We start from the raw sequence: 26,328 nt of genomic DNA on the forward strand, positions 1-26,328 counted from the left end.
AGCCTGAGTCTAGTTCGCTACTGAAATTTTTATAAAGGCTGTAAACAAGTATAAATTGCTACACATATGTTTGTAATTTACTAGGTTATGTGCACCAAAGGTTTATGGAATCATAAAAAGATACAACTTTGAAAGAAATTTCAAGAAAAGCAGCACCAGAAACTGCAGAAGAAATCAATTTAAAAAGTGGTCTCTGCTAGTGACATGATCAATCAAAAAGTCACTATCTCCTCTGTAGCCTAAGTCAACAGCTGACACAAATCTTTTTTCTAGGCTGAATTCTGACATTAGGTCATAATTAAGAGGGAAATGAGAAAAGAGGAGATGGGGAAAAAGAAAATAAAAAATAACTCCTCTACCAAGACACAGCAACCAACAGAAGAAACAAAGCTGCCATCCTCCCCTCCTTCCCCCACTCTCTGGATGACTCTTGGATCTGTAAAAGACGAGCTTTAAAGGGCTCAGAGGTTTTACACTGTTTTTAACTCTGGGGCAGTCTTCAGCTTCTTTAAATTTCCAGCTCAGCCCTCACAACCGTTCCCCTGCCACGTGCCAAAATAATCCAGAGTAGGGGCAATCTGCTCCTCCTTCACTTCCTGACTTGTGCCTCAAAATGCAAGTCCACTCTCTCATCCTCACTGCTGACCTCTGCCTTATTCATGAGCTCCTACTCCTCGGATTAGGATTTACAGCTCCCTCTTCATACCCTCCTTGCACCTGCAGGCAGGAGCAGAGCCCCCCTACAGGAACCCAAACCCAGCTCTGCACGGTTCTGCCAGGGCTGGCCACTGCCCTGCAAGGGCAGAGTGAGCAGCAGCACTCTGGGAGACACTCTGAGCCCTGTGACAGCAGCACATCTTCAGTGCCACATCTGCCTGACCTTCAGCCTGGAACCTGAGCACATTTCCACTGCTCCTCAGTCCCCTGCTAATGCAGGACTGCACTCTGTGTCTGGGGCTCCTAGCAACACCTCAGCAGATCCTCATGGGTTTGACTTTACCAGTCTGCACCAAACATGGTAAAAACTGCAAGGCACAAAACAGTGACCAAAGGCTTTTTGGAGGACAGGGAAGTAAGGATAGTGTAAAAAAAAATCTGTATAAAATATTGTATTTTTGGCCGTTAACACATGCATCACTCCAACCTCAAATGTGGTACAAACATGATAAACATGCAACCAAATGAACAGGCTGGACTTCAGCAACCAGCAAACACAGACATTTCAGTGAGGGAAAAGAATGTTTTCTTATTTAAAAAACCCCAGCTTAACAGTATTTTAAACACTAATTCCTACATTTGTTTCCTACACGTTACTCTATTTACAAGGTTCTTCTCTTCTACAGAGATCCTCTTATATTGTGTCATTCATCCATTACCTACTTTTAAACTTAAAATATAGGCCAAATATTTTTCTTTTTTAAAGGCTTCTTTACCATCTTAGTATTCACATGCTACTCAAAAGATGTAAAATTACATGAAATTTTTTTTTGGATAAAGATAATACACTGCTAGTTTTGTGTGCTGGCGAAGAATAAACTAAGCATTTCAAAAAACTTATAAAAACAAGAATAGAAAAAAGCTATCTAGGGACTGATTTTGTTAATTCTGATCTCCCTTCAACTACCTAAGCTTATACTGAGAAATGTCACCTTAAAAAATGGAAGCTCCTCTGAGAGCCCTTTGAAACCACATAACCAAGAGATCATTAGTGCTGCTCATGCAGGCACAAAGAATTACCAGATTCCTTCCAACACTGAATAAAGTTCAAGTCAATTTTTAAAAAATGCATCTATGGTTTTTTTTCCTTCTTTTCTCGTCGCATTTCTAGGTAACATTATTGTCTTAAAGACCTGCTCAGAGGCAGAAATGCACGTTAAATTATGCAACCAAAGGAGGGAAAATACCCAAAGTATGCTGAAAGTAATGCCTGAGTGTAACAGTGTTTCTGTATTTGTCCATGGTGCTGACCATTTTTTTTTTTTAATAAGAACACCTTTAGGACCATATTTTTTATTATTACTTAAGGACAGCTTTAGCTGGTCCTAACCCTTTTCTTCCTTCTCTGGAGTGGGCACAGTATTTCCACCATGTAAATGACTCTACCTGTCCAACATCTATACCTCAGAGAAAGCTTACCTAAAGAATGTGCAGCTGTGGTTTTGGAGCTGAAAAACCGACCAAGTCCAAGGTCTCCCAGCTTCACTACTCCTGTAGCTGTAATGAACACATTTGCTGGCTTTATATCTGAAAGAGAAAGAAATTTAAAAATTTAAAACCTCAGTTTTAACAACAGTGAGGTTGCAAGAAAAGCTACTACTCTTCTATTAATAATAGACCTGAAGAGGATTTTATTTACAGCTAATATTGGTAAAATTTGACAGTGCTATTCAGAAAGAATGGGTCCAGAATGTAGAACTTCAAATTTACTATTTTAATAGTACAACCATCACTCCAGCAAAGAAAACCAAGAGCCATGGAAAGTATTTTTTAAAAAACAAGCAAACAAACAAACAGACTCACACACCCCAAGTCCAGAAGCACATACAGGGGAGTTCATACTTCATATGTAGCTAGCTATATAGAAGAACTTACATTAGAACTGGAGAACCTCTTTTGTTATTAAGTAACAGTGTAAAAATGTTTTCAAGAACTGTAAAGCATTTTTCATCACTTTTGCTGATCAGATTACCCATAGTGGCATAACGTTATTTATTTGAAATAGATAACTGATTCTCTGTAAGAGCTGGCATTAAAAAAAAGAAACAAGTTTACTCAGGAGAATGGTTATGTGAACTCGTCAATGGAACTGGGCTAATCAAGTAGAAACAAAGAAAAATAATGATGTATACCCCAGACAGTTATTTTTCACAAGTAATATCCAGTTTAAGTATTAATCCAATCCCTCAGAGACAAGAGCAGAGATGTTCATTCCATGATTTCTAACAAGGTACCTACCTTGTTGGTCTTCTAAATAAACTGGCCTGCTATTTGTTTGGCAAGGGAGTTTAGCTCTCACTCTGCTGAAGAGCAATCAACCCTGGCCCTAAACTTACAGAGATCAGTTCACTTTGGTAAGAGGTGATTACAGGTTGCATAAGATACAGGCACGGTAAAAGGAATGGTTAATAACCCTTCAAACACCAGCATTTTATGGTTTCCAGTAAAAAAGCTACAAAACCTTACAAGCTTTAGACGAAGACAGAAGCAATTATGTTCTCCTGCTATCTGACCCAGTTTTCAGGAGTTTGGATAACCCTTTGTGTAATAATCCAACACGGATATAGCTCAATTTAAAAATAGCTTTAATTGTCACTGCTTTTGGTGTGTAACTATGGAATCATTAGACTTGCCATAGGTTACCCAGAAGCTTTGAACTTATTATTTCAGCTTAAGGAACTTAAATCCTTTTGTTTTGAGCTAAAATATACAGAAATTAACTAATTTAATTGTAAAAAATATTAAAGGAAGATACTTGTACCCTATGGAAAGAATCTGTATTTTATGTCCTTCTCTTTGTATCTTTGCACTTGCAGGCATCTGTACAAATGCACAAAGGGAAAAACAAAAGGAGAATCACAAGGGAAAGGCATTTGCAGGGGGCAAGGGTATCTAAGCTCATCTGCAAAATTCCCAGCTGCAAAATGACAGAGCTCAGCAGACACTGAGGGACTGTTTCTATCAGGCAGTGAGGTGCATTTTAGCACAGGGAGCCACCAACCTAAGACAGGTAATGTCACCTGAACCCAAAAAGTGACAGCTCACACACAACTCACAATCCCGTAAAGAGAGGAATTCAGAAAGGAAAAAACATAGCAGATCTGAGAAGGACCTATACTATGATCTGTTTTCTTTGACTCAAGAGTTTTAAGGTGAAATGAAGACTACATCCAGAGGAGACAACAGCACTGAGGTTTAAAATGGGCCAAGGACATTTAATACTTGACAGGGATAGCTGGCAACTACAAGGGCTGTTGGGACACAGAGATTGGAAATGGTGGAAAGCAGCAGAGAATTGGAGGAAATGTTCACACCTGCACAAAATCCAATAGAGGAGGGACTAGGAGAAGGGCCTGTACATCACGAGCAAGCAAGGCACAAGCAGACACTCTTGAAAAGACAACCAGGTGCAAGAACTGTAAAGAATGGACTGACAGATCTGTGCAAGGCAAGTAACAACACTTGGGCAAGACAACTGGCAAATACAGAAGAATAAGCATGGGGACAGAAGACAAGAGTCAGAAAAATGAAGTAGCTATGGCAGAGTATCCATCATTTACAGAACTATCGTTTATTTTGAAAAACTTGCTATCAAACAAATGCCTACCACAACAAATGTATAACCACAAACTTCTCTCACTTTTTTATTACTTAAAAAATCTTACAGAAACATACATTGTTTCAGCTGTCAAAACTGATTCCAGCCAGCTTAATTCTCACATAGTCAAAGGTTTAGTAAGGACAAATCATCTTTGATCCTGTATTACCTCTATGCATAACACGACGAGAATGCATATGTTCCAAGGCACTGCAAAGCTGAACAAAGTACTTCCAAACTGTTCTTTCAGGAATCAACCTCTTCTGTTTCTTAAAATGCTTTAAAAAAACACATGGATAGTGAATATTAAAAATTAAAACTTGGATTAAATGACTGAAAAAAGACAGAAAATCCGTAATTAAAAAATACAAGGGGTTCACAACCTAATGAGAAAGGTTTAACAAAATTTCTTGACACAGAAAACTTTCCCCTTAAATATTAATATATGTATCATCACTGCACATGTATAAGCCAGTCTACACACAGAGCCACAAATAAACACTGATGAAATAAAACTCCTACCTCAGAAAAGGATTTATACAATATTTAGCACTCCTCAGTTTTGGATTAATGTGGTCAGAGTAATCTAGTATAAAGTAGCCACAGAACATCCCAAACTAAATACAATTCCTTAAACAAAAATTTATTTCCATACCCTCATTTTCTAAAAAGAAGAAAAAAAGAATAGCAGTATCACACAGATCATGTAAGAAGAATTGGTCAGATTAGTTTAAAAAACTTCTGCAATACATGAAAGAACTAAAAGAACTGTGACTTCTGAAAATTCCACAGTGATGTAACTCCTGTTCAAGTATTTTCTGTCCTGTATAAAAATCCATTCCTCATCACTGGTAACCGTTCACTGGCCTGATAAAGCTTACACAAAACAATTACACTCTGCTATACACATCATCTTCAAATGTTTTATTCAGGAACTGAATAACAATCCTCTAAAGATACCTACTGAAAACCTGGAATTCAGCCAATGTTAAAACGTAAAAGTTTAATCATTATAAATTCCGCAGCTAAAGGGAAAAAGATGAAAAATCGTTGCTTGTTTAGCCTCCGTTTCCAAAGAAATCATATTGTGTCAGGTTTTGAAGCTACTCACAAAGAGAAAATACATAAACAACGTTAAGACTAGCAAAATTTTAGATGGAAAAGCAAAGTACTTGATGTATTTTAATTGTGTGTACAGACAGACTTCACACCCATGAACGCCTTAAGAAAGTTCGCATAACAAACATTTATTAATTTTCAAAAATAAAAATATTTTCATCCTATGTTACAACATGCCACTGAGAAGTTGACAGCTGCATCTGCACATTAGAGACACACGGGAGTACGAGAGAGATGCTTTTAAACTACCTATAGCAAAATGCACCAGTCGTACAAAGGATCTTAAGATTCCACCAAATGTTTTTAGTTATAGGGATTATTTCAAAATGCATTTTCATTTAAATGAGGCAAAGCACATAAATTACATCTTTAAATATAATTTTCTTTCAGTCTTGGACTGAATCCAAACCAACCCTGTGTATCTGTTCTCCCTATAGCTGGATTTGCATATCAGAGGATTGTTTGATGTCAACAGGAAGATGGAGACCAGGTTTCTTTTCATTTAAAAACAAATACACAATACATCTAAGTATGTGTACATGAAAGCACAGTTCCTTGATTTAAAATGCATTCTGAAATTATCATAATTATAACTAGGTATTTTATTTAAACATTCTGAATTATTACTTTTTTAACTCAAATGCAAGTACAAGCAGTGATGAAACACCATTCACAAAATGCCTGAAATGGGGCGATTTTCGATTACACATTCCCATTCCGATTTACCTAAAGCACATCAGTGTACTTTCAAAGTATTTATGTACAAGTTTTCTTTTAACACTTTATTCACTTGCCATCCCTAGCACTGTAGCTGATGCACACTACAAAACTGGCTTCAGTTCTTACAGTGCAAGGATGCAACTTGAAGTGTGTCAGACATGGTCTCATTCTGCTGAAGGCATCAATAATTTTGCAGAATAATAAAACCCTCCTCCTGAAAGCATCAATGATATTACTTAACCCCAGAGAATTTATCCATCTAAAGAGGACAGAAAAGAGAGCTGTTAGATTTGCTAACAATGTTTAAATCCAAACAAAGAAACAGGCAGCGTTTTCATTCGTATGGGCTTTAAAATAATCTAATTATCTTTAAAATAAACTCGTTGAACATTATGTTGCTCATTAATTAATTACTCTTATCTTCTTCCCTCAAAATACATGTTCTCAATTTTTTCTTAGGCAGTTGTCCAGTAGGCAAAATAGTAACAAAAAGCCACCACCAAAAAGATGAATTTTGCTAACTAGCTATTGAAACAAGTTATACGCTTCTAGGAAACAATCCAGCAGGCACAGTTAATTCTGAGAAAAGTCAATAAGGAAAATTCCATTTCTGTTTAGAACCTTACCTTTTAACAAGCAATGTAAGTTGATGGAAAACACAGGCAAACCTATTTTTATGCCAAACAGCATAATTAAATTCATATAGCACACATGAACCGTATTCAAAGCAGGATCCCTTCCTTCCTCTGTAATTTTACAATAGTCCAAAACGCAAAATGCAGTTCTAATGATTGCTGTGTTTGCTCCCTCCCTATAGAGAAGCCAAAATGCAGAAGATATGATGCTGCAACAATCATTTTTAACCTCTGTTGTAGTACAGCATAGCAGCACCAGAGTTGATGCTCAAACTAACCCACTGCTTAGTGCCTGAAGCATTCTAAGGTCCACAGCACCAAGATAACTTCATACAGTTCTCTCCCATTGTACCCAGGTTGGCATTACCTGCCCAGATTTGCCCTCAGAGGAATACAGCCTGACATACAGCTCTCTGAAGTGCTCTTATCTTCAACACTTTATTATTCTCCTTTTTCCATCTGTCTTAAGCTCAAAGGACAGTCCTGATGTCCCTCAGACCACTGACCTTCTAGGGTGCGACATTAAAAATACATGATCCTGTTTGAGGTGAAAGATCAATCTCAAACTGGTTGAAAGTGGGCAAAAAGGGAGCTGCTTGTACATGTGCATTAAAAATTTGGGCAGTGCTGCAAACCAGTGCTTTATCAGGTAAACACAACACCAGGCATGCTTTGGCAGCAGGCTGGCTCCCAGCAAGAATTATTTGTTTCAAAAGCCATATCCCATGAAATTTCAATCTCCATCTGAGAATGGAATCACAAACTACTTTGAAGAGTCACTACAATGTCAATACATTGTGGATAAAACTACAATTCAGTCATTTAACACAACTGCACTTCGGTGATCATACATTTGCTAATGAAATGCTTTAAAGAGCTTTAAAAGACAGGCAGGCTGTATCACCAGCTCATCTTTTCATCCCTTTTACAGAATGACTGAGCAGTTTCATTGTGGGAAAACAGAACTCTGCTGATTTTCTAAAGGATAGCTAAAAGAAAAATTAAATATTCTCCAAATGCTTTCATCCTAATGAAAATAAACATAGCTGCCCTGCACCTAAACAGCAAATGTCATTTTGTTTCTTGACAAACAAAATGTAAAGGATAGATGGAGAAAAGTGTCTGAAGTCAACATAAAGGCATGAAATTATATTATACTGAGTTTCTAAAGATGATGCTTTAAAGGTCGAACTCCAGAAGTAAAAGTGACAGCAGTTAGCAGTTGGTCCTACCTAGGCTTAAAAGGCACCGTTCAGACAATCCTTACAGTAAACACACAGGACTATATTTGGATTTTATAAGAAAACTAAGATTTTCTGCAGAGGAGTAGAGAAAGTGAACATAGATGATTTCCACACAACTGGAAACTCAGACATGACTGCCTACATCCCAATAACCACTCTCGGAAAAAATTAGCATTCAGTTCTGATGTTGGTGTATCAAAGGATTTCAAAGTGTGATTTAGTCTAGTTTAGGTCTCACTGAATAGAGAAAAAATAGGAATAAATAAGAAAAACCCAACACAGTAAGGGCTTAAGAAGCTAATTGAATTAAAGAAAGCAAGATGTTTATTAAGTTCTCTTGCAGAGAGTTGATAAATTGACCATCTAGACAATTTTGCAGAGTCATTATTTAAGAAAAGAACTGTGGAACTGTCAAACAAGCCCACAAGAACATATCTGATTTTCCCTGCACATGCTATAGCCTACCTAGAGCTGTTTTTTTCAAACACAGTACTTGGAAGAAAAGTAAAACAGAATGATGATTTCAGTACTTTTAACAGATTCCTTCCTTTCTTTCATGATTTGAGAAGAATATTGAGCACATCTTTTTGCTCTCAAGACTTCATTTACAGCTTACAAAAATATAAAGGCACTGAAGGTTTTTACATTTTAATGTATGGACTTACAACACAGTGATTCAACAACCAGATACTAGTGGGAAGAAATCTGAACTGCATCAAGAGGAAAGAGATGCAAAAATGATTACACAAAAATGAACTTCCAAGTAACACAAAGCTCTTGACCACTTCAGACTGTGCTTCTTTAGGAGCTTTTTTTAATATGGACAAGCAGGAAAAACAAAGAGGAAAGAGGAGGTCAGGCAACCATTACAGGAAATTATGGAAGCACAAGCAGGAGTTCTCCCTCTGTGAATACAACAGAAATAAACCACAATGGGCAAGGGCATGCAGGGCCAGAAAGACAGATCAGGGAAGATGGGCTGCAACATCCTAATATTTTGGAGACTCATGAATATAGAAAGAAAGTCTGGACCTAAGCCTTGTTTTCTGTTTTAAAAGCTATATAACTCTAGCAGCAGTGCAGTATACAAGGAGTTTTGTCTGGTTCTGTTCTTTGATTAATGCAGCTAATTTAGACCATGGCAAGTTTTCTGCCATTTTTCTTTGCTTTCTATGCAGCACAGAAATAGAACTTCCCACCACATCCTGATTCATTCATTCAGTTTGATATACAGTGTCATCAAATTTGCCTACATTTCAAGAGTAGCAGCTGTCTCTTACTTGTAAAAAGAGAACAAATACCAAAAAAGCCCACCCAAACTATTTGTCATCTATCAACCAAACATAGCAAAAGCAGCAAGTATTCAGCCAATAAAGTGAGGAAAATAAAAGTATTTACCTGGTTTGTTTTTCAACTTTTAGTAACAGTTGCTTATATTTCCCCTTACTGAAGATGCTATACACTTATTTTTTACCCTTTTTTACCCAAACAAAAGTTTTAAAAAATTCAATCTTCTTCTATTATCCATCTTAGTATACAACAAACTTCATTTCATCCAGAGCAACAAAACACTAAGATACAGTACAAAAACTAATACAAAATAATGGTTCTAAGAGAAGTACCTACTAGCATCAGAAGGGCAAGTCAGCAGAATTAAACTGTGATCTTTCCTTTAAAAACAAAAGGAAAAAAAAATACCAGAAGAATGCTGCAGAGACACCACAGAACTGAGATAGAAGCATCTTCTCAAACAGAATCTTATTTCAAACAAAATCAAAAAAAGGACATTCACTTACAAGAAATAAAAAGCCTTGTAAAAAATTCATGGAAAATTTTTCATGTTTTCCATTTTAGTATATTACTTTCATGCTAATAATCAGCCTTAGTAGGACTCCTGGTTAAACTCGTATTCCTTAGAAAGCTCTGCACAAAGTCACTTTACAGAAATGTATTTTTAGCCAACTTTCTTTGCAAGGATTCATTTCAATTTTCCTTATTGAGCTGCCCACCTACAGTCCCTCTGTTCCACCTAACATTTTTGCTGATGCAAAGGAGCAAGGACAGAGTGTTCAGAAATAGAGATCACCTACTGAAATCTGAACCACTGCAAGTATAAAACTTCCAATACTGCAACATTTTCCTTGTCCTTGTTGTTACTGCTGAATGAGGGTCCTTAGAAGACACAGCCACATGTGTAAATTCAACAGTATTTGTTTACATGCATCTCTGTCCAAAAAAATCCCCTTGGGAAAACCGGTACAGCATGAAGAGGTGCAACTCATGCTTGAATCATTAACTCTGCTTCCTAATAAAAAGCAGTAGCATGACACAGTAAATATCAGAGTATTATCTTAAATTTTCTTCTTTTCTGTACACACAAGGCAGACAGATTTGAAACCTCTATTCTGAGCAAGTTATACACATAGTGCAAATTTTTCAAATGCAACTCTGAAAAATTAAAATTAGTCCCTAAGTACTGTTTGCAGCGCATTTCAAACAAGAAAAGTACCCAGAACTATTATTCAGTAGAAAAATCTCCCAACTCTCCCTGCTCTTCAAAGGCTCACAGACTATTTTAGAACCAGTGGGCAAAGGTGGATATGAAATCTCCAAAGCCTATTGGTACAGCCTGTGTAAGTTAAATGAAGTTTACTGTCAAGTTAACTTTTCATAGCTGACTGACACATTTTCCTTGCATGTACAGCCAGTGCTTCCACAACAGCTTCAGGTGTGATGTCTGTGAAGGCAACTGGCCACAAGACAAAACACTGTTCATTGTCTAATTATTTTAGCAGAAAATCTGCCTGCTTATTCTGACTGTTCCAGCGGCAGACACACACAATGGCTGACTCACAGCAAAACTAACAAGCCTGCCTGGCAATTACCCAGCCCAATTATCCCACTGATTATAAACTGGAGGAGCAGCCAGCTCTCATTCTGCCAGCACATGTATGTAAGGCACACAGGGAAAAGTGGTGCTGCTGCTCTCACTGTGCTTACCTGTGGCTGACAGCAAAGGTGACAGTGGAGCACCTGTCAGATACCCCAGTAACACACATGGATGGAGAAAAAGCTTACCAGAAGCAGCTCTACCACCCTGCCAGGGATCCGTGCCCTCACTTTTTCTTTTAACACTTCACAGCTCCATCCACAGAGGCGCTGCTTCCCCTGGGAACACCCCGCCCCACATTTTTACCTGCTACACAGCTAACATCGATACACAAAGTTGAATAGGATGCACTGTTTTTTAATTACAGGAAGTAAAAAACTTTTTTATTTTTTCAAGTTTGTTAACAGCTTTAAAAAAGGTTAGTGCAAAAATGAGCCTGACTGGTTCAAAGCCCCAGGTTCCTCCTTTAGGAAAAGGAGCACAAAAATAGTTTAGCTTTGATCTGTAATTAACACACTCTGTGTTACACTATCCTATTATGTTAAAGGCTTCTTCAAACTACACCCTATCTTTTGAAGCTTTTTTCAAAAATGAGTAAGGAAAAAAGCTAAGGTAAAGGTGATACAGAAAGCAAGAAATAAACCACTAAGGAAAAAAAATATTTTTAAGCTTTTAACATATATCAATGATGTAGCTTCAGCAAAGTGCCAAACTGTTCTATATTATAAAATATAACCATATGCTCAATAAAAATACTTTGTGCGAGGAGGTTTGGTGTGGGGGTGGTGGGACTGGGGTTTTTGTTCTTTAAATTAAATCTAGCAGTCACAGAAAAATGAAAAAGCACGCGAGACTGCTGAAAGCCAAAAGAACCACAATGCATGTTTTAAAATCCACAATTATAGATGAAAATAAACCAATATCATGAAAAAAAAACAAATCACACAAACATGCACAAAAGACTACTTGAAAAATACTTCTCCCAAAACCATTATGTCAATTATTTGGACATATATTTATGTATTAGAAAAATCTCAGAATTAGAGCCTCCATTATTTCTCCCCCTTGAAAGTGTGTGCACTCAATTTTCAGATCTGTTTTCTTTATGTTAGAAGACCCTTTACTCATTCATTCATGACACTCAGCTAATAAGCAGTTTGAAAATGTCTCTAGGCTTTGTTTATTGTGCACTATTCATAACCTATTATTAAATACAAGTTTCAGGGAGGGATACAGTTTCCTAGAATGCACTGTTGGAATACCAAATTAATAAAATAACTTCACAAATGGCCTTAGAAATTATGAGGTAGTAACATCCCCATTTTACAAATTAGAATATGGGCCAAGAATAGAGATCAAAAATGCTAATTAATTCTGGCACCAATTTAAGCACCTCCTTCTCAACATACATAGCTTTATGAAACAGTTCATCTTCAAAGCACAGTTCCCACTCAGAATGAAGCTGTGACAGCTCAATACTTCTACAAATCAAGACCCAGAGTTTTGCCTCGAATGTCAGAAATACAGAATAAGGAATTAGAATTCTCCCCCAAAAGCAGTGGTTGAAGTGGTTTATTCAGTATCCCTTAGGAAAAGAACAAGTAAGGATGGTCTTTGGAAAAACCTTGCAGTGATCACAAAACCTTTGTCTTCCCAATGCCCTGCCAGCAAACAACCATTCCTACACAGAGAAGCTGCACCCTGAACAGAGTCACTCCCACCCTGCTCCCAGCAGTCTGACTGAGCCCATCCAGGCTCTCTCCCTGCTGGACAGCCCAGGGTGTCCGTCTCAAGGATCCCTGCTCCATCTGTCCCATTCTCAGCTCTTCTCCAACCTCCCTGTCCCCAGGACCAGTACTGGAAGTCCCATTTCACAATTTTCCAATACACTACTCTTGTTCTCTAACACACCTAGTGGCACAAATTCCCTGCCCTGCCTTCTCTCAAAGGTGTGCTTGTCTCCCTTCTTCCCAGTCAGATCCTCTCTCTGGGCTTAAGGATCACTCAGCTACTTGTCCCAGCCCACTCCTCGGTCTGCCTGGTTTTTTGTCTTCTCCACATCCATCTCACATTACTCCCTTTCGAGTAACTATTAGAAAGAATAAAGACCCTCGAGACACAGGAAAGCTTCAGCCCATCCAAAGCATCTGGAAAAAGCTATTTCTGGCAGTGCAGTTTCAGTCACCCATCCTACTCCAGGTTGAAGCACTGACTGTCACTCAGGTCGTATCAGCACTGAGACACAGGGGGTTCACACAGTCCTCTACACGTGTAGAAATTTTCTGCCCTTGGAATTATGCTCCCGTAGTTTCTCTTAAGAGAAACATATATTAGAAGAATTGAAATTTAGGTAATTTTTCACAGCCATTACTGTAAGAAAAATCCCGAGTTTTACATCTGCTTCAAGGCACAAAGAGGCTTAGAATAGTTCAGATTCAATGGTTTCAAGATATTATAATGAAATGTTGGCATGCAACATTTCAGTAGGAAATTGCTGTATTTTGACAAACTGAAAACATTCTCACACAACTAAATATTTGGCAATCCTAGCAGCAAACAGTTGCTGGACATGTGTGTGCATGGCAGAAAACAGCTTCTGCAACACAGCCATTCAAAAAAACCCAACATTTTTCCCACTAGCTTTCCAAACAGGAACATCAACTACCTCCAACAACTGCTAAAGTTTTAGATCAATGTTTTGGATAATGAAGAGATAGATAACCAAACAACAGCCCTCAGTTAATAGCTGAGGGTTTCCCAAAATCCTGGAAAGGGCATGCAAAATTGAACACCTGGCCTGCTAAATTCTGACACTGTGCCTCCTCCCTACACAGATGCTTCCCTAACTTCATACTCCCAAAAATCCTGCAATTCAACAATAGCTACCAATCAAACTGTAGCTACTATGTACTACCAATACTTCTCAGAAAATCCTACTTTCTGCAAAAGCATCTCTGTATTTCTAGCACATTCCCAGGGCAGCAATCCACCAGAAAAGTGTGGGGGAAAAATCAACAAGTGAACTTCTCCATTCCCAGCAACACAACCAGCTTCACTGCAGAGAGAATGAGTAATTATGAGCTCTGAGGCACCCAGCACCCAGGGCAGCTGGTGGAATGAGCTGCTGCAGCAGAACCTGCCCCCTCAGGACACAAGAACAGAGGGAGGAGATGCACTCTAAGCTCCCAAAAACGATTCATGCACAAGTTTGACCTGCACCTGCTGACCAGCCCAGCTCAGAGTGAAGTGACCAAGCCCTCCACTCTGCACTGTGCAGGCACTGAACACTTTTGGTGAGTCAGCTGCCAGTGAATGAAGCTAAAATTCCTTCCAAGCTCTACCCCTCACACAGGTAAGCTAGCCAACTCAGAGTGCTGCAGAGAAGTCTCCAACTCCAGAGTTAATATACTTGGGCATGGGAAGGAGGGGCTGCATTCCAGACCATGTGGAGAGGAGAAATTGCCGGATGCAGTTTCATATAGTGAAGCCCAAAATATCCACCACTAGAGAAACATTAAAATTAGAATTGATGAGATTTCAAACAAGTCTGAACAGAGCTCCAGCTCCTGCAAGGAACAATTTCAATCTGCATCAGCTGCTTGGGTAGAAGTGACTATTCCTGCATTTGGACTATCCTATTAAAAAACAAGTTCAAGGACAAAGAATTCACTGATCCTAGCTATGGAAACTTGAGATGTCAACAGGAATTTCATACTGATGAAATGTTTTAAAATATTTGTTATTTTACCTAGCTAATTATAGTATGCTTATCTTTTATTTAAAGTTGAAAAACTACCCGCAGAAAGTGCTGTCTGAGGTGTGGCTGAAGTACCTAGGTGACATTTTGCAGAATTCAAGTTATTTTCCATCTACCTTGAGAAGGCTGCACACATTTTCAACTTTTCAGATGAAAGCTTTCATGCTTGTTTCCAAAACATGATTAACTTCCCTAAGATCTGTATGACATATTCAGTTTAAAGTTTGCAATTTTTTCAGTGCACTAAGATTATTGCCAGAAGAACCTAAAAACTAAAAATAACCGCAGAAATTGAATAGACTTTGAAGTTTATTGCTGAGTTAAAAAAATCCTATGATCTTAGTGCCTTGATAACATCCCTTCTTGCAAGCCTAGTAATTTTATATATAACCTTAAATAATATGCTAATTATTCTGTAAGATAATTCAAATTCTCTTGTTCTAACATCTTCAGGACAGACTTTACTAACCAGCTCTTTTTACTGAATTATTATAATATATTTTCTTAAAATAATCAGTAGAATCTTCTTTATTTGTGGCATTATCTTAATCCAAGATTTCAACCGCTGCTTGAAAACAAGAAAACAAACTTAAAAACCCACAGAAAATTTTCACTTTGTCACTGTTTGTGGTAGAGGAGAACCATAAGAAAAGGGCCCAAGCCTCAAACTTGCCTGACAGCATATTATTGTATTGCAGAAAAAGGTGGTATTATGAGGTAACACCAGTTCTCATGAACTACCCTGAACCTTGGCAGCCACGCGTATCACATGTTCTGCAGTAGAGACCACAGACAAACAACAGACCATAAGCAACCGGGACTTAGCACAAGAGTTAGTAATGACTTACTCGTAATATCTTTGAGGTAATAGTATCCAGCAACTGAATTCACTGACATAAAAATCAAGAGTTTTTCTTTCTTTCACCATGCCCACAGAAGGGTCATACAGTGCTGAGGTACTGCAGTGCAAAACCAACTGTGAGTCAAACACCAACATTTCCCCCTCCCTGATGTTTCCCTGGCAGTTTTACTGATATACCAATATGCCACAGTCAAGAATGCTAACATGCTATTCTACTAAAAGCTGTACAGTAAGAAATCTTTGATTTTGAACTCTCTTGCTTTTGAGAATGGAGGCTATATTGAAACATCTCCCTGTGACAGAGATAATTAAAGAAATAATTAAGGTAAAGTGGATTAAATCTGTGTATGTACATACACAAACACAGCGGCAGAGAGAACACATAAGATACCTCTGCTCTCATTATGTGATATGTAAATGCCAATGCACAGCTGCTTTTTTTTTTCTTTTTTTGGGCATACAGCAGATTCTATGAATTCTATTAGAATACATCTGAATGCACCAAGTGATTTTCCTCAGTTGTCTACTCAATGGGGACAAAGACAGTATTATCCGCAGGTGACAAGAGGGACCATAGAAAAACTGGGCAGTAAGGATGTCGTTCATTAAGGGAAGAACTAAAGAATTCATTAAGGTGCACGCTGAGGCGCAGCAGCCTTGTAAGTATTCTCTGATGTGCCAATAATGTCATAACAAATACCTAAGTAAACTAGTTAAGTAGTTTTCCCTCACCTTGTTATTGGGTTTAGTGTCATTCAAGCTGTGGTCATTTAAAATTTGAGAAACATCCTTGATCCCTTCTAAAATCACACAAGCCTGGTACCCAAACACTGTTCTGAGGGTGTCTTGACACCCTCCAACAACTCAGAGCAACATTCTAGCAAGAACATTGGAAACCAAAGCAGTTTATTTGACTTGATAACACAACATAGTTATTTACCTTACCTGCTGTGACAGGCATCTGCTCTTCTAGGAAGATTCTATACTATTATATACCACTTATTTTTCAGGCAGTTTTTAAAACACATTTTTAAGACCGGTGAGCCCCACATTTAAACTCATATTGTCAAAGTAATCTACCAAACCATTTTCTCCACCAGCAGCATGAAGACACAGTGCATTCTGACACCTCATACATATTTAATAATAGCCTGATAGGCTGTCATTAACATCAAACAGTAATCTAAGTTTGCTACATTAAACATGATCCCTGTGTTAAGAGGACAATCACAAAGTGCCTCCAAGATCGAGCCTGTAAGAAATACCCACCGACTTGAACAAGGTGTAATGAGGCCAACTGCACTGAAAAAGCCACACATTGGATTTAAAATTAAATAATAAAAAAAAAAGCAAGGGAAAAAAGAAAAAGCTTCAGTGGGTCATAAGACCAGACATGCCATAAGGCAATCTGTCACAGAGTACTCATATTAGTAACTGTTGTGTCAAAACTGAACATTCAAAAGAAAAGACAAACCTTCCTTTATGTTTTATGAAATGTAAGCCCACAGAATTAATAATTCATGAGATGAAGAAAAATATCACATTTGGCTATAAATATTAACAGACGCTGTCAACCTGCTTAGAACTAAATTTTGACTGTCCTACCTTACAATTATCAATTGAGAAAGGAATATTCGTCAAAAGCTCAAAAAAAATCAGCATGAAAGTCATTAATGAAGGAATTAACATCCTCTATTCATGTAGGTCCCAGGAAAAACAGCCTGTGCTCTGTGCCCAGCGCTGCTGAGTGAACAGTAATTGACTGGCATTGTTTGTGCCCACAGTGGTGGTGTGCAGTGTTGACAGCAATAATGCTGGGGTGGACACAAGGAAAAATGCTAAAAGGACATACTAAACCCAAGACACAGTGGAGAAAGGGAAGGGAACAAGAGGAAGTAGTTGTCAAATGACAAACATTAAAAAAGGCATTTAAAACTTCATGCCAGTTTTAGAATACAGAATTTTATACAATGAGTCTGGGATACATTTTTCTGATTATCCAAACAGGCATTTAAATATTACCAAAAAAAGCAATTAACCCATAACACATAACTTCATGTGATCCCAAAGATTTATGAAATATATTTTTAGCAGTTCAAAATCTAGAAGACACTTCTGCTGTATTGCTGCAGTTCTCTGCTTTGACTGCTATTACTGAGAATAGAATATTGGAACACAAATGACAATCATGCCAAAAAATCCAGAATGCCACTAAAATGGATTGTTCTAAATTGTGGCGACAGTGCTTTTTTTTACAGCTTTTTTTTTTCCCCCAGTGGTAATATAACTTCAATCTACTTATGGCCCCATCTGTACCTACATTCTGAGCAAAGTGCTAAAAAAACTTACATAAGCATCAATATTGGAATACACTTAAAAAAAACCCCAGACTAAACACCTTACTTTGCTCTACAGATCCTGACATTGTCACTGCATTTCACCCGGTGATGATCACACAGAATAAACAGCCAAAGTTGAACATTACAAGCTCTTACTTTTTTAAAGAAAGTTAATCCCTACCTTGATCATTCTAGAGAGATCTCCAGCATCTGCTAATTCCAACACTATGTTCAGCTCATTGTCTTCAATGAATGAGGCATAATATTTGATTACATTTGGATGATTCAGTTGCTAAGAAAGCAAAATAGTAATTCACAGTTTAATGTAGAGCACACCACATGTTTTAAGACTGACACAGGAAGCATTCTTACTTAGGCAAACAAAACAACCCCTAAAATCTATTTCACTATGATACTAATTACAGAAAGTATTAGCAATTACAAAAAGTATATGCTGATGAGAAGCATTTACAAATACTATGCAAGAAGAGGATGGTATTTTAGGATCTACATGGTGACTGACATTGCAATTTTAGAGGAATTTCACTTCAATGTATATATCCAATAGCATGCTAAACTTATCCGGAACACTGAAGTCGATTTTTGAAGTAAATACTAAAATCAATTTCTGAAGTCAGGATTTTACTGTACAAAGGACACAGTCATTCACAATATTGCAATTTTGGCAGAAACGTTCACTTGAAGTGTTACTCACTATTCTATCAGATTTACTTTTCAATATTTACTTTTAAAGTAATAAGATCACAAAATTCTTCAAAGTGAGGCTTTTCAAAACACTACACAAAAAACGGTGGACACCTCAATTATGTCTATGAAAAACATAACACATTTTTTGAAGAAGGCTGCACATTTTCTAAACAACTCTTTTACCTTCAGAAGATCTATTTCTTTGATGCAGTCAGCACGGGCTTTGGCATCCATTAAATCAAATATCTATGCACAAAAGACAAAACACTTTTATTAAGTGATAAAAATACAGTAAATTGAATAGTCATTATCATTATTTCATAGCATCCGTAAAGTAACCTGAATTGCACATTTCACGGCAAGACATAATACTACCGTAAGAAATCCTTCTAATTCTCTGATGCACTGATTTAGTGCTGTGGCCATTCTTTTAGCCCCCTCATAGGAAACGAGTCCATTTTAAGTACAAGCTTTCCAACAAATAAATTGCCACCTCTGCATACTGTTCCAACAAGCAGCAATAATTTAGCACACCTTATATGTGGCTCAAATCTCAGGCTCCTATCCCATTCTGCAACACCACTTTCACAAACTGATTCCTCACTACTGATTCCTCACAAACTGATTTCTCCCTTAGTCTTGCTACAGTCCTTCATTTCAATTCTAAATAACGCATATTATTCTACTCTCAGGATGAAAACTTCATTGTCACCTCCAACTCCTTCTCTCCCATTTCCTTCCCTTCAGGCAGCAAAGAAGTGACTTGGGTTACACTACTTGTTAATTAGAGCCCTTTTCTCTAAGCTCTCATTTGTGAAAAATGTATCATCAAGGCATAGGAAAGAAAGACAAAATTTTGTTTGTGTATTCTGGATAGTATTGCCAGTACTTCTAATTTGTTATTAAACAGCATGGAATAGACTAGACCAAGCAGCTGCTCTCCCCAAAGGACAGACTTAAGTTCTATAAACATGACCCCCTCTACTTGTGCTGCACTTCACAAGCATCTTTGCAAATTTGTCACAGCTTCAGCTAAACTGAGTATTTCAAAAATTACCTAAATTAAATATAGCAAGGCAGTAAAAATAAGTCTTATCTGATCTGTACAACCGCAAATGTAGACAATCTTAAGACTGACTGTTTAGCATTCTTGTGGTTCTCAGATTTTGATCCAGATCTAACCTCAAAAGACTATAAATAGCATTTCCCAGAAATCCAGAATTTCAGTTTTACAGACATTAACTTCCTCCAACAATAAGATTTTTTTTAAAAAGCCGACAAAAAAAAAAAAGGCAAAAATATCATTCAATCCATAGCCTCTGAAGAACCTCTGAATCACACCAGATGCAAAAAGCTTTCAGAGACTTTTCTCCCTGAACAGATGATCTTTTATTTTGCCAGACTGCTGCAGTTCAGACCAGAGGATACCAGTGTATTAAGCCATGTCAGCTCACACAAGGAGGTTACTGTAAACACAAGGAAAAAACCTCCATGCTTCCTCATCAGCAGATGACTCAACACTGAAGAACGTCTTACCCTGAAAAATGGAAGTTGCAATGAAAGACTTTAAGAACATCCTTTCAAGTGCATGTCAGAACTCCACACGGCACCTGGCAGCACTCTGAAGGTTTGTTTAGCAGGAGAGGCTGCCCTTTGCCCACAGTTTGCTGCAGACTGGCCATTAGCGGAGGGATGTCAGTACTCCCATCACGACTGGAACAGTTTATAGCTTTGCAGGCAGATTAATTCCACCTTCAGCTCCTATGACTCAGCAAGCCCAGCTGAAAGGTCAGCCTATGCTCCAGCACGAGTGCTGCACACAGATCTCTCTCACAGCTTTCAGCCCTGTACAGACAGCATCCCCATTGCCATCAGCAGGCCACAGGTCTCATCCACCCCAGACACACACTGCCTAAGGACTTCCAACCTTTTCCCAGCCTCCCCAGGGGCTGCACTCATTTTCTGAGCTGGGTTGCAGCTGTAGCACCCCATGCCCTGCAGCTGAGTGACCTAACTGTAACTAAGTCATTGCAGTCAAATGACTTGTGTCTAACCCGGTTTTGGATCCAGCTCGGCTCTGTGCAACTGCATGGCCTGAAGAGAATTACAGCACATACAACAGAAGTCTAAAATAACTTTGGATTTTTGGATAGGCTATTTAGATAGCTTTTGGAGCAACACAAACTGACTGCTTGAAATCACCCAGCAAAGTCTCACATAAAGACACTAACAGCATCCTCCTCCCAGCAGAGCTCAGGTCACTGATGATGCTCCATACATCGATTATTGGGAACTAGCAGTAATTAGACAAGTGTTATCATCACTGTAATTGGCTAACAATAAAAACTGCTGTATTTAGATTAGACTGCTAGGGTAATCATCAGACTAACAGTAATTCAAATTCTTGACTTCACTTATGAGGTCAAGATCACAGGGTAATTCAGTTTGGAGGTATGCTTCTCTAGTCAGCACCAATTCCACTCACCACAAACGGCACAGTGTAATATAGTCTCAGTTAAACTTTTAATTCTTTCCCCCCAATTTCTATTTTCAAGGACTATAATAAGATCAACATTTCAAAAAATGAATTATGATCATATTAAAAGAAAACTAATGAGCAGAAAATAATAGGGTAAATATTTTTATGATGTTGCAGTTTTCATAAAGAGTGCAATCAAAAGTCTGCATGTGGTAAGCTTTTTATCTTAGTCAGCAATTACTGTAAAACTCCTTAAAACAGTTAAGCAAATACAGCTGAAGAGATTTAAAGGAACATTTTAAAAGCCCTTAGCAGTTTTTTTCCCAGTCTTTTCCCCACTTTTTTTGCTATATTTCCCACTTAACAAGCACACTGAATAAAATAAACCATTTTAAGCTCTCCGTTTTTCATCTCATCCTGCAATCAGCTGTGTACAAAAGGAGAGTAGAAGCAAAAAGAAATATTGATTATTATCACACTTCTGTGTGCTATACAACTAAGGGATCTCTGGTAACTTTTCACTCAATCTCTTCCCTAGTACCTTCATGTGAGCATAGATTATAGTCTTTCAGCATTCAAAAAATGTCAGTTGTAAGTACTGTTAAGAGATACTGGTATTTTTAGAATAGTTTCTATGCTGTTACAAGCTACAGAGTGGGAACTGTTCCTATGCAGATGTGTAAAATAAACAAAGGAGTTGCAATACATGAATTCAACTTCCTGAGTGAAGTTCGTATATACATGTCCCCAGAAAGCTACTGGCATAGCAAAAAGGTTTAGAAACATGGAACCACCTGATGGAAAACATCAAGCCCTAGCTTCAAAGTCCAGACTGTGTCTGATCAACTACCAGCTACATCCATCACCTGAAGTGCCAAGTTGGGAATCTACCTGATTCCACATGCTCTAGGACCATCACTTTTCCAGATTTTCCTCTTCAGCATTGTAAAGGATAAATTTAAATGATAAATCTGTGCCTGTTATGCTCGAAATTCTGTATACAATAAAACCAAAAAGCATTTCCAAACAAAATACACAACATGACTGCTGTAACATAAACCTTCAGAGAAGTAAGCAAAATGAAGACCCGAATGTACATAAATATTAAGAGATACAATACTGAACAGCAACAAGCATTAGAGTATTTTGCCACCACAGCACTGCTGTGCTGAGACAATAGTGCTTCATAAAGTGTGAAATTACAAGTGCTTTTCTAAGATTAATTAAGTGTAATTCAGGCCTGAAGTAGCAATCCATTGACAATGTACAATGAATAATGAATGTACGTCCTAGATAAAAGGATTCATTGTCTGAATCTCTAACATGGGGCCTCCAATTTTGGAATGAAAGGAAAAGAAAGATGGAACAATGTAAGGCAGAAATGCAATTAATCTGAAATTTTATTGGAATATGCAGCTTCACACACTTAAAATTTTGAGTAGCTAAGGTTTCCTTAAAAAACAGCTCCGAAAGTGAACTCATACAGCCTTACAGTAAGTGACTTAGATATTTACCACTCTTTTGCCATTTAAAGATGATTTGTGACCAGTAATTGCTTCCTTTGCCCTTGGAAGAGACTCCTGGAGTGGTCCTTGCTCAGAACACTGCACTGTACCCCAGATGTTCTGCTGCAGGGGTTACCCAGAGCTGCAGTGGCTGGTTCCTCAGGCATCATCTGCAGCATAGTTTGGATCTGAGACTGGGCACGTGTTAAGAAACTTACCTAGGAGCTTGTCAATTTATACTGCTACAACCACAGTTTACATGGGGCTGACCTTTTCTGATGTTTCTTAATTTAACTCAAAATATAGTTTAGACATTGGTAAAAGTTCAGCAGTGAAGATATGATTTTATTTCTGTTTTTATTTAGGTAGTATTTTAATGTCTCAGAAATATAGTTCCATGCTGGAAAAAGAGAGAATCTAATTATTACTTGCTAATTACAAAAAAAAAAAAAAAAAAAAAAAAAAAAAAAAAAAAAAAAAAAAAAATTTAAACATGGGAGGACGAAGCACAAAGGGTACAACACAAACAAAAGACACAACATAGCATTTTGTGAATTCTGCTGGTTAAATTCTGCAAGTTAAACAGCCCTCACTGTGCTACATACCCTAATAAAAACCAAATCAAGAACTATTTCTTTCTGTCATCTGGACTCAGCAGCAACTACAAATTCAGGAAGAGTGGTTTCTGTCACCATCTGCTTGTCCTTTCTCCCACAGCATCTTACTGCTACTCGCTTCTGCTCACATTTTATTCCACAAACATACATTTTGTACACATTAATTTAACATTTATCAATATTGCACGTATTTCAGCCAAATAAAATTTTATTAGTGAAAAATAAACATTCTTGTTGGAAAGCTTCATTAAAAACTCAAAACTGGCAATCTTTTTGGAACAAATAATGGCCTGAGATCCTGCAGTTCCAAAAGAGGATAACTGAAGGATTCCAAGCCCCATAAGCCCTTGACAATAGAGACACACATGGGGTACCATTACCAAATACACATAAAGGAAACAGGTACACACCTAACCCAGGCAGGAAAATGAAATGGGGAGGGGATGGGATAGACATGACTTGCAAGATTGGAGAGGAAGGAGGGCATGTGAGATGTGAGAATATGTGAGATGAGAATGGGCAGATAATGGAAAAGTAGAAAGTCAGGTCTCAGCTATGTTACTTAACACGTTATACAGCACTTAGAGACACTGTCTTAATGTGGAGAGTGAAATCCATGCAAAGGTGTAAAATAGAGAGAATAAAGCCTCTCTCTCATAACTGAAAGGAGCATTTCCTGTTTTGTCCACGCTGAGCTTCCGTTAAAAAGGCATCAGAAAAAAAGGAGTATTTTCATTTGAATAAAATCAAATGTGATTGAAACCAAAAGGAAGAAGCACCATCATAGAGTAGACCCATTTTTCAGCTCCTCTAAAAAGCAATTACTTCTCAACAAAAGACATCTATGAAAATAAACATTATAGTGAAATCAAGTATTGTGACTATATTTACCAAAAATATTTCTAGGCAATCTTAGCAAAGGTCACAGAAGCACAGTAACAATTAAGATGGTCTGCTGTCCAAAAGGAACAGCTTTAGATGTCAACTATACAAGCTGGAAAGGCTGTGCCAAACATTCTGTGCTGCCACGAGCTTTCTGAGCTGTCATTACGTGCTTAGTAATTTTTTCCCCTTCCAGGTTAAGCAAGTCTCACTTTCCATTCAGTCAGTAATCTCCTACACACACATCCAGCCTCCACAAGGAAAGTGACTTCACACAAAACACAGCCCCTCCTTACAGTGAAAGGTAATAACTTTCAATGGAAAACCAACAACCCATCTTGGACACTTAAAGACAATTGAAACCCTGTCACAATAAAGCCATTTAGGAAAGGCAGAACTTTTAAACACTATTTCCTCCCAATAGCCAAGTATATTGTTAGAAAATTATTAAATAAAAATTAAATAAGAAAGCTTTTCTGCTCTAGAAACATATCACCTGCATATGGACTGCAGGATGTCATCTTCAGACACCAAAAAAATCTCCTGTCAAATTGGGAAGTCTGCTGTGAGAATACAGCTACACATACACACTGCCTTTTGAAATGCTGTGAGGAGTACACATGCTAAAATGCCTCTGTATTCTTAATGCAAGCCCTGTTATAAAAATTTCATGGCTGGACTTTTATGACTTTCTTCAAGTACCCAGGCATTCCACATCCACCTTAATTGACATGCATTTCAAGTCACATTTGACCTTTTTGGTTTCTCACACGCTAAAAATGAAGGAGGAATTAGCCTAATGTTTTAAGACTGTTGATCAAAGTTCTTAGAATATATTTCAGCTTTTGAAGTAGTATATATCTGGCAGTTTTCCCAGAAGGGGGAACCAAGCCCCCTTTTTTATGACTGCCAGGACTAGCCCTGCCTCCTGGTGCTGCAGCGCACAGGAAATCACAGAAATGGAACAGCAAGTCAAGATATGACAGAGAAATTTACAGTGGATGCATTTAATGCAGCAAAACCAAAACTATTAAAATGCAGAAACTCTAGAAAACAATCTACAGATTATTACACATATTGTTTTGCAGAACATAAAGGTAAAAACACCCTTTCAGATCTGATGGCAGTAGTACTTCAAGTATTACACTGAACTTATCTCAACATCAAAAGTGAAATGCCAATTTTAGTTTCAATTTCAACGTTAAACATAGTAAATCCAGTAAGGAATTCTAAGAGTAAGAGTCTTACAACTAACATCTCTGAGCAGCTCCAAGCAAAAAGAGAGAATGGAAATAAGGATAGAGGGAGGCATCGCTTGAGCTGTCTTCTGCCTGTGTGACAGTGAAAATGTTTCTGTTGGAAAAGCTGTTTTCATTTAAACTGCTGCGTTTCATTTAAACACTTTAAAAATTGCTAATTGCTAAGACAATGTATCTGAACAAAAAATCAGTCCATTTCTTATGTGAAAATTTACCATGGCTGAGCTTAATGTTTCTCGGCCACAGTAACTTAATTAGCCTGCTGCTCTTGCATCTTCTGTGACAACTGCTGCTTCACTACTGGCTAAACCATGAACCTTGGAAACACTCTCAGTCTCCTCAAAAAAATATTTTGACCAATGCAATTCACTCAGATCCACAGTGCACTTGCATTTCATTACCATGGAGAGCCCAACGCACAGATGTATTATTCATGAAGACGATCATATGAACTGAGCTGTATCCCAAAATCTGAAGGAAACTATGAGCTATGATTCAAGCACAGTTTTGGTTTGTATTTGTCTCAGGTAGTTTTCAGTCTTTTGAAACAGTAACTCCTCTCCTTTTCACTACTGCAGTCTTGATTACACAGACCTTATTTGATTTATGCACTTTTGAAGTATGGCTACTTAACTGAAAGATTACAGATGTTTATTCAATAAAAAATGCATGGATTTGCATAATGTATTTTCACAGTAGACACCACTAAATATTTATATTATTTATAGATTCCAAGCTTTGGTTAGGACATACTGCTCATTTAGATGTGTTATCTTTTCCCAGAAACTCAGTGCTTTCAATTTCAAAACACTGGTTTGTGGAATACTATATAAATGAAGTTCTTAATACCTTGCTATCGCTAAGCATTTAAAAACTGATTAAAATCAAATTGGAATGTCACATGCCTTTCAAATTTAACTGTATCAATGCTTTTAATATTTACACAAAAATCACCCTTACCTGAACCTTCTTCAGAGCCACTGGTACCCCATCCAGA

The 26,328-nt window shown here is 37.7% G+C and overlaps 1 protein-coding gene across 1 annotated transcript in view; it reads right to left on the minus strand.

Annotated features, from left to right (window-relative positions):
- Window positions 1-26,328, minus strand: part of NEK7 (NIMA related kinase 7) — a 49,854-nt gene that overhangs the window by 18,656 nt on the left and 4,870 nt on the right. Inside the window, exons 2-6 of the mRNA XM_066324613.1 lie at window positions 26,292-26,328; window positions 18,773-18,835; window positions 18,063-18,173; window positions 4,485-4,593; window positions 2,137-2,244 (exon numbers count right to left, since the gene is read on the minus strand). The exon at window positions 26,292-26,328 is cut by the window's right edge and continues 104 nt beyond it. Coding sequence (XP_066180710.1) covers window positions 2,137-2,244; window positions 4,485-4,593; window positions 18,063-18,173; window positions 18,773-18,835; window positions 26,292-26,328 — 428 coding nt within the window. The remainder of the gene's footprint in view (window positions 1-2,136; window positions 2,245-4,484; window positions 4,594-18,062; window positions 18,174-18,772; window positions 18,836-26,291) is intronic.

The sequence above is a fragment of the Sylvia atricapilla genome, chromosome 9 (assembly GCF_009819655.1).
Source record: "Sylvia atricapilla isolate bSylAtr1 chromosome 9, bSylAtr1.pri, whole genome shotgun sequence".
NCBI lineage: Eukaryota > Metazoa > Chordata > Aves > Passeriformes > Sylviidae > Sylvia > Sylvia atricapilla.